Source organism: Malus sylvestris, chromosome 2 (assembly GCF_916048215.2).
Source record: "Malus sylvestris chromosome 2, drMalSylv7.2, whole genome shotgun sequence".
In the NCBI taxonomy this organism is placed as follows: domain Eukaryota; kingdom Viridiplantae; phylum Streptophyta; class Magnoliopsida; order Rosales; family Rosaceae; genus Malus; species Malus sylvestris.
The window spans coordinates 14,962,769-14,972,413 of NC_062261.1; the positions used below are offsets into that span (position 1 = coordinate 14,962,769).

Consider the following 9,645-nt stretch of genomic DNA (forward strand, 5'->3'; position numbering starts at 1 on the left):
TCTGAGTTGGTTTGGTTTTGTTATGTTAATAGTCTTTGTTGCTCAAAGTTGAACCAACCCAGTTATATTTTACTGTTCATTTTTTCTTAATTAAAAAATATATTATAAAGCATAAAAAATGGATAAAATACAAATAACTAAAGGGAAATTTTATTTGAACCTGTATAACCTCTTTTTACACCCAACTTACTTTCTTCACCCATATTATTTTTAATTAAACTATTAATATCTTTTTAAACCCAATTTTATTACCTAAACTACCCTCATAAACCCAATTCAATATGTAAATTTATCTTTACACCCATACTACTAACTTGTTGAATTTGTCTTCTTTCTTGTGAATTTGTGATAACTTTTTCTCTTACAGAATAACCAAATCAATATGATTTTGATTTTGATTTATGCATTCCCTAATTTTGGTTTTTACTGAGTTTGATTTCGAGACTTAAAGGTCAGAGGCTACTTGTAGTTTTTCTTTAATCTTGTTATATTTTGCATTTGTTAGAAAAAACATCAGTTGCAATTTTGTTTGACGGGTTTATATATACAAGTTTAGTTATGGGATTGATGTCTGCCCTAGCACCCTTTGCGGTCATATTGTTGCCAATTCCATCAACAATTTTACTCTCTTCATTGTGTCATTTTGGGTGATTACAGCTTTTATATTAACATTCGGCTTCAAATTTTTGTTACAATGTTCAAAAAAAAATTGGCCGGTAATTTTCACACTCGATTGAATCTCTTGCACTCCTCCCTTTGAGTGCAAAACACTTAAAGATGATTGTCAAAATTGCTATTCAAAAGTTTATGTTTTTTTTTTCCTTTAAGTTTTTACCACCTTTTAGCAATAACCCATAATTTTTCTATAGGTGCCTATGCTCTTTGCCATTTGAATTTAGTTTTATGAATATTTACATAAATATCATTAATCTGGTTTGTGCTTGACCAATTTTAACTAGTACATAATCTACATCTTCTGTTTCCTTTGCCTTGACGTTGGAGTGATTGCCTGAGTTTTCTATAGGATGGACTGGGAAGTCGTATGCCTTCATGGACTTGTGATTTTTATGTGCCCAACATTCAGTCACAAATCTTATTTCTTCTTCACTTTCTAAGTTTCGTAGAAGAAAGATTAGATGGGTGATAGTAAGAATTTGATTATTAGATGTGGGTTTATTGATAAAATTTAGTTTTATTGTTAATTACATCTTGTACTTTATAGTAATTATGTAATATATAAAAAAGGACACTTCATAAATAAAATTAAGTTGGGTGTAGAAATAATTTATATGAGTTCAAATAAAATTTCTCATAACTAAAATACAAGTGCGAAAATCATTACTCTTATTTATATTAAATTATAATATTCGACAATGCACACTCGGAGATTCTTTACATGGTAATGAAAATTTGAGACAAATAAATGAAATGAAAATAATATGAATGGTCTTATCTTCAAGATACATATAAATCAACCAAAAAATATAAATGAGAAAATAAGTAGAGAATATTCCTAGTTTCTATTTTTATGTTCACTCATGCTTATTGATGGGTGTTGTCTGTAAATTTGTTTCCAGTACCAGGGCTTGGACCTGAGTCCTTAATTCCACTCAGAGTCTCAACATTTGTGAATTTGTTTCCCGTACCAGGGCTTGGACCAGCTTCCTTAATTCCACCAAGAGTCTCAACATTTGTGAATTTGTTTCCTGTACCAGGAGTTGGACCGGAATCCTTAATCCCTCCGAGAGTCTCAACATTTGTGAATTTGTTTCCAGACCCAGGGCTTGGGCCGGAGTCCTTAATCCCTCCTAGAATCTCAACATTTGTAAATGCATTTCCTGAACCAGGACTTGGACCCGAGGTTTTAATCCCTCCGAGAGTTTGTTTGTTCGTAAGCTTGTGCCCCTCACCGGGGCTAGGTCCCGATTGCTTGATGGCTCCAAGTGATAACCCATCAAAGAAACCTCCTCCAGTTGCTCCAAAACCAGAGCTTCTGTACTTCATGATATTCAAGGGCCGAGCACTTACTGCAATGAATGTAGAGTTGAGCAAAAGCAGCAGCAAAACGAAACTGAAGAACTTGGTAGTCATGTTGGAACTGGAGAGAGAGATAGTGAGAGAGAGAGAGAGAGGCTCAGCAATTGTTGGTATGGAGTATATGATGGTATTTCCTATTTATAGTAAGTAAAACGTTTGCTGCTTGGCAAGCACGTTAGACTGATGATGAGGCTTCTTTGACTGAGATTCTTGGCATGCAAATAATATCAAATAAATTTCAAACAAACGTGACATTTCCAATCCTCATAGTCATGTGTTGGAATTAAGAAGCAACAAGGATGGTTCTTAATCTAAGTCAAATGGAGAAGTTTTTTTATATAAAGTTGAATATTGTGAGTCCAAGTTAGAATTAGGTGTAGAAAAATGATAATATATGGTGGAGTTAGTTAACGGTTTTGATCGTGTGTATACCCGGAGCACTGCCACATAACATTATTAGTTTATCAATTCTCATATAAAAAGGAAACACACGTATTATAATTTGAATAAAGCAATAAAAGATTCATTTGGAATTATTTTTAAAATAGCCAAAAGTGGTTTTTGTGAAAATATTTTTGAAACCAATATTTGTAAAAATACCAGTGAATCTTAGAAAAACACTTCAGTGCTTTTAGAACCCAGAAACATTTTCTATAAGCACTTTAAATGCTTTTGGAACACATAAACATTTTTGAATTAATAAATTAAATCCGGCAATATATTTATTTAAAGATTATTTCATAAAAAGATTGAAAATAAAATTTGAGTCCACAAAATAAGATGAAGTTAAATATTATTCTTAAAGTGAAATATAAAATTTTAATGAGGTTTTTAATGAAGCTTCTCTTGCTCCCTCAAAACTCTTGTACTTTGTTTGTTTACAATAATGAAATCTCAGTTATAATAAGAAAAAACAGTAAAAAAATAAAATCTGAAGAGTTAGTTAAAACGGTAAATGTTTAAAGTAACATAAAAGTTTCAAATGAATTAGCAAATGACATTTTTTTTTTTTTAAATTTACTGACGTTTTTGGAAATCCTCGTAAGATGGAAGTGGTTTGGATTGATAGCCGTAGACAATAAAAAAAATTACGTCCTCGTAATTAATGAGAAAAAAAAAGTTTAATCACATGATGTCAACCAACATAGAAAACTATGATTATACTAAATCTAACTATAATTTTTTTATATAAAAAGACTGTTAACGATCAAAATTAGTGAGGTTAACAAAGACTAGAATGGTTGTGTGTCAGTCTTTGATGGGCTTGGGGTTTAGAATAACAAGAACTGAACAACAATATTTTAAGTGGTTCACCTTTAAAAAAAGGGCTACGTCCACTGAGTCTCCCTTGTATGTTGGATAAGTGGTTACAATTGCAGTCAGCTTAATACAATCACCTTTTGCTCTCAATTTAGGAGAGTCTCACCTTTAAGAATCTTCTTAGCATTTCCCTTAAGGAGAACAATGTTTTAGTTTTTAGAGTTGATGCAAAAACTCCTCTGCAGGAAGCACAACATTCATTAAGGATAAATACGTGAATAAATAATATTTATTTTTAACTACACCTCTATTAATTAATAATCTCCTAAAGTTATAAAATTGGTTTGGTTCCAACTTTATGACTTTATAGAAGTTTTATTTAGGCGCTTGCAACGTAACAATATAGAATTGGTAAAAAAAATGCTCACATTTGTCAGTGTCTATCGTTTTCAAGTTGAAGAAAATGTGTGTGTTGAAAGATTTTGTCATGAGATATAGAATTTGAGAGCAACCTAAATCGAACTATTCTGTGTTGGTTTGGTTTTGTTATGTTCATGGTCTTTCTTGCTCAAAATTGAACCACCCCAGTTATATTTTACAGTTCATTTTTTCGTTGCGAGAAGAAGCAAAAAGAAGCTGTGCTTATATAATTAAGTTTTAAAAAAATATTTTAAAGCATAAAAAATGGATAAAATACAAATAACTAAAATACAAGTGCGAAATCATTACTCTTATTTGTATTAAATTACAATTTTGACAATGCACACTTAGAGATTCTTTACATGGTAATGAAAATTTGAGACAAATAAATGAAATGAAAATAGTATGAATGGTTTTGTCTTCAAGATACATATAAATCAACCAAAAAAATATAAATGAGAAAATAAGTAAAGAATATTTCTAGTTTCTATTTTTATGATCATTCATGTTTATTGATGGATGTTGTCTGTAAATTTGTTTCCAGTACCAGGGCTTGGACCCGAGTCCTTAATTCCACCAACAGTCTCAACATTTGTGGATTTATTTCCCGTACCAAGGCTTGGGCCAGAGTCCTTAATCGCTCCGAGAGTCTCAACATTTGTGAATTTGTTTCCCGTACCTGGGCTTGGACCCGCGTCCTTAATTCCACCAAGAGTCTCAACATTTGTGAATTTGTTTCCTGTACCAGGAGTTGGACCGGAATCCTTAATCCCTCCGAGAGTCTCAACATTTGTGAATTTGTTTCCAGTCCCAGGGCTTGGGCCGGAGTCCTTAATCCCTCCGAGAGTTTGTTTGTTCGGAAGCTTGTGCCCCTCACCGGGGCTAGGTCCCGATTGCTTGATGGCTCCAAGTGATAACCCATCAAAGAAACCTCCTCCAGTTGCTCCAAAACCAGAGCTTCTGTACTTCATGATATTCAAGGGCCGAGCACTTACTGCAATGAATGTAGAGTTGAGCAAAAGCAGCAGCAAAACGAAACTGAAGAACTTGGTAGTCATGCTGGAACTAGAGAGAGAGAGAGAGAGAGAGAGAGAGAGGCTTTGCAATTGTAGGTATGTTGTGATATACGTACTGGAGTATTGGTGATGTTTCCTATTTATAATAAGTAAAACGTTTGCTGCTTGGCAAGCACATTAGACTGTGAGATGATGAGGCTTCTTTGACTGAGATTCTTGGCATGCAAATATAATCACATAAATTTCAAACAAACGTGACATTTCCAACCCTCATAGTCGTGTGTTTGGAATTAAGAAGCAACAAGGATGGTTCCTAATCTTAAGTCAGATGAAGAAAAAAGAATTTATAAAGTTGAATATTGTGAGTCCAAGTTAGAATTAGGTGCAGAAAAATGATAGTATATGATGGAGTTAGTTAACGGTTTTGATTATGTGTATACTGGAGCACTGCCACATAATATTATTAGTTTATCAATTCTCATATAAAAAGGAAACACACGTATTATAATTTGAATAAAGCATTAACAGACTCGTTTGGAATTATTTTTAAAATAGCTAAAAGCGGTTTTTATGAAATGTTTTTGAAACCAATATTTATAAAAATGCCAGTGAATTTTGGAAAAGCACATGAAGTGTTTTCTACAATAAGCATATAATTGGAGTTTCTTGTAGGAAGCACTTAAGTGCTTTTAGAACCCAGAAACATTTTTTGTGAGCACTTTAAATGCTTTTGGAACACATAAACATTTTCTCCAAAACGCTTTCAATCGTTTTAAAAACACGTTTAATCATTTTAAAAATACTTTCAAACGAGTTCAAAATCATGTCGTTTTCCGAGTCCACCAAAAACTTAGACGAATCTTATTTGGGTCCAGTCGCCCGCCCAAAAGCCACCAGAATTGCTTGCAGCTCGGGGAGTCAAAGACCGTGCGTTGTTTGAATTCTTTTTTAGGGAAAATACGTTGTTTGAATTCCACGGCTGCAGAGTGTAACATGACTTAAATGGATTATTAGGTAGAGAAAAAAATTGATTTATTGGGATTTTCATGGCCAGTCAATTTCACTAGTTGTAGTATATCAATTGGCACCATGGTACACTAGCTACATTTTAAATTTAATTTTATCAAAATAAGCAAGATGGTAGCTGCGTGATACGATACATATGTACATATTCAAATACATATAGTGATACACGTACATTGATTTAGACACCATTTAATTCTTATTTTACAATTGGAAATTTTAAGAGAACTTTGTTTTTCAACGACCATGCGTACGTATACTGAAAAAGAGAAATTTTGGCTTTGAAATTTATTATAATTGTTCTAATCAATTTACTTATGGATTGGATCCGTTTGGTATCCTACTAAAAAAAATTTATCGTTTTCAAAAATATTTTTTAAAATCATTTCTTAAGAACTGTTTTTCATAAGACTCAAAAACTTGTTTGGTATGAAGGTCAAAATTGTTTTTCAACCTTCTGGTTTATAAAATATAAAATATTTTTATATTTGAAACCTTCTGGTTTAACTTAAGTAGCGAGAAAAAAAAAAGGTTGTTAAAATACAAGCGACATTTCTAATTTAAGAAGGGGATAGTTTGGATTCGTGCAGGTGAGTTGAAATAAAAAGACTTTAATCACCATAGTAAACCTACCACTTGCACTTATTTTTGTTGTTTCCTTAAGCATTGTAGAAAGGGAATAGACGAAATTAGGTAGTTAACGACAATAACTCATGCAAGACATCCTATCACTACCAGTATAATAAGCTTTATCTTTATATAGCCCACCCATGCGGACCCATTTTAGTATTTCAAATTGAAAGCTCAATCCATGGCAGCCCAGTCCGGCCCACCGAATAATGTGGCCGAAATAGATGGACCACACGATGAATGATGCATTCAAATATAAAAGAGAATTGTCACTTAGTACTACGATCTAATGATATTTATTCAATTGTAAATGAGAGATCTTAGGTTTGATTTCACCAAAGGTAAATTTGAACCACATTCTTACTAGTCCATTGTGAGGTTAAGCCTACCACCTCCCTCTTAGTATAGATAATATCGTTTGCTTGGAAAAAAAAATACAAAAAGAGAATAGAGAGAAGCCGACATAAGTAATGCTCCACCCTTCCAAAGAAAGATTTCTCAATTAATCAGTTGACAGACATTACATCTCTTCATTGCCTAATCAATCAATATTCCTCACTGCCTTTCTTTATTTAAAATATTATTAATGAGGGAGATTCAAAACTATTACATAATTTAGAAGATGTTAGAGTTTTGAATCGAGACGCATGGATAGAAACTCAACACTCTATCCACTAGAATATTAGACCACATGCATTCCTCATTGCCCTGACCATTATATTCTTATAGTTCTAGTTAGACATTTTTTTTTCACTTTATCAATTTTCCCAAACCCTGCGTAAAGCGGGAGCCTTGTGCACTGGGTACGACCTTTTATCAATTTTCCCAAAGCCGCTCTAGCTCTGCAATTTGAAATTTGAAGAGAATTTTGTGCGTATCAAAAATATTAGTCATGTGGCATTCCCACCACGGTAGAGGAGTATGTTGCATGGTAACTTCAACAAATTACTAGCCAAATAACTTTTGTCTTATGATTTCAAAAAAAAAAAATTAAATAAATAAGTTTGTCTTATTAATTGTCGTTGTTAGGGACGAACATATTTAAATAAAACAATTAGACTGTATTTTTTACCAAAAACAATTGATGAAGCATGTTGAACTGCTCATGCACCTGCTGCACTGCTGGCACAATCTTTTCTTTTCTTTTTTTTTTATTTTCAAGTTTTTAATAATTTTTAATCTTATAGGATCTTGATAAAACTATGACAGAAGAACTACATTTATTTTTATAAACTCCAATGATTCATTTTCAATTATAAAGATTATCTTGATAAAGCAAGTCAATTTCAAAAATTATTTGTTAAAAAACAATGTACATAAATATGAGACGAATACACTGCAATGATAACTGTATCATTTTACAACGGCACGAGGACAAAAGCTTACGTTTATCTTCTTGATTACATCAACCTTCATTATTTTGCTACAGAAGTTGTATGATCTTGAAACAGAAAATAGGGGACCACAATGTAAGCATCTAGGTGCCAAAACGGCAGGGCAAATAATTAGAACAAGGATTATGGTAATGCTAGAAAGATTAAGTATGATGATAAAATTTGTAAACTAAATAATATGTTATGTTTGTACCATATTTGATCAATCCCAAAACTACTGAGCACCAGTCAACGTTATACCGTCAAGGACCCAGAAAAGTTTCCCTCCAACCAGGAGACTAATCACAGCACCACACGTGTCGACATCAGAAGCCAATCATAGCACGACATGTGTCAACATTAGAAGCCAATCACAACACGACACGTGTCAATGTCAGAATGAAACTAGAAACTATCTTCTATAAATAGAGATAATTCTCTCACAATATTGCCTAATGTCATTTGTACTAAATCATTCACTAGTACTCACTAAAGGAGAGTTTAAACCTATGTACTTGTGTAAACCCTTCACAATTAATGAGAACTCCTCTACTCCGTGGACGTAACAAATCTGGGTGAACCACGTACATCTTGTGTTTGCTTCCATGTCCCTATCCATTTACATACTTATCCACACTAGTGACCGGAGCAATCTAGCTAAGGTCACAAACTTAACACTTTCTGTTGTACCAAAGTCCTCACTGATTTTGTGCATCAACATGTTATTAATAAGAATGAGCACATTTGTCAACCATTAACTAATAAATCAATCATCTTCTTCCATGTTCTTTGATTTTCAAAATTTAATCTCCGTATTATCCTTAAACCAAGCCTAATGATATTGTTTGGGAGACTAAATTTATAAACAAAATTTGTAAACTAAATAACGTGTTACTAATAGAAATGAGCACATTCATCAACGCTTAAGTAATAATCAAATCATCAACTTTCATGTCATTTAGTTTACAAAATTTGTCTACAAATTTATGAAGGTGTATTCAATTGAGATTTTGAGTAATTTTAATTCTTTTTAATGAATCCAGGTGTATTTAATCAAAATTTAGAATGATTATCTGAAATTCAAAGTGTATTCAATCAAGATTTAAAAATAGTTTATTAAAATACTTAAAAATCTGGGTGTATGCAATTAGAAATTTGGAATCTTATAATTGAATACACCCAAATTCAATTCAATTAGAAATCTAAGGGTGCGTTTGTTGCACCAGACTATCTCAGACTGGACTAGTTTCAGGGACTAAGCTGGACTGGCTTAGACTAGACTAAGCTGAACTAGCTTAGTAAAGCGTTTGGTGCAGTGTCGGACTAAAAAGAAGGATAATAACAAACTACAATATTATTTTTTAAAATCATGTCTAATAATATTATATTAATTAATTCTATCTTTTTTATTCTAATAAAACTCTTCCTCTGTAACATCTCACATCGCCCATGGATGTGGATCATGTAAGCCTTATATGTATATTCACATCTCTACCTAGCACGATGCTTTTTAGGAGCTCACTAGCTTCAAGTTCCATTGGAACTCCGAAGTTAAGCGAGTTTGCGCGAGAGCAACCCATATGGGTGATCCACCGGGAAGTTCTCATGTGAGTTCCCAGAAACAAAACCGTGAGGGCGTGGTCGGGGCCCAAAGCGGACAATATCGTGCTACGGCGGAGTCGAGGTCAGGATGTGGTTGGGGCCCGGGCCTGGATGTGATACCCTCTCTCTGGAAGCCTCCATCTTTTTCTCCCTCGTTCTCTCCGTCCCATGCTTTCCTTCCCTTCCCTTTTTTTTTTCGAATTAATTGCCTTTTTTATTTTTTTTTGCAAAACGAAGAATCGAGCTTGGTTTTTCAAGTTTTTGTTCGGTGCAAGATTCCAACT

General features: G+C 33.2%; 1 protein-coding gene and 1 long non-coding RNA gene across 2 annotated transcripts; one reads left to right on the plus strand and one right to left on the minus strand.

Annotated features, from left to right (window-relative positions):
* Positions 1 to 1,364: 1,364 nt before the first annotated feature.
* LOC126604492 (uncharacterized) lies at positions 1,365 to 4,921 on the minus strand. The gene is made up of 2 exons (XM_050271771.1): positions 4,427 to 4,921; positions 1,365 to 1,808 (listed from the first exon to the last, which is right to left on the minus strand). The coding sequence occupies exons 1-2, from the start codon at positions 4,773 to 4,775 to the stop codon at positions 1,543 to 1,545; spliced, it is 615 nt and encodes a 204-aa protein (XP_050127728.1). The 5' UTR covers positions 4,776 to 4,921; the 3' UTR covers positions 1,365 to 1,542.
* LOC126604514 (uncharacterized) lies at positions 1,810 to 4,738 on the plus strand. The gene is made up of 2 exons (XR_007616674.1): positions 1,810 to 1,919; positions 4,604 to 4,738. It is a non-coding gene; the product is annotated as an uncharacterized LOC126604514 (long non-coding RNA).
* Positions 4,922 to 9,645: the final 4,724 nt, after the last annotated feature.

Bases quoted from the DNA above. Each gene is read 5' to 3' on its own strand.
- LOC126604492 (XM_050271771.1), bottom strand. From the start codon at position 4,775: ATGACTACCAAGTTCTTCAGTTTCGTTTTGCTGCTGCTTTTGCTCAAC. The intron at 1,809-4,426 runs GTGGAATTAAGG...TTGAGATTCTAG, and splicing joins CACAAATGTTGAGACTCTTG to GAGGGATTAAGGACTCCGGC.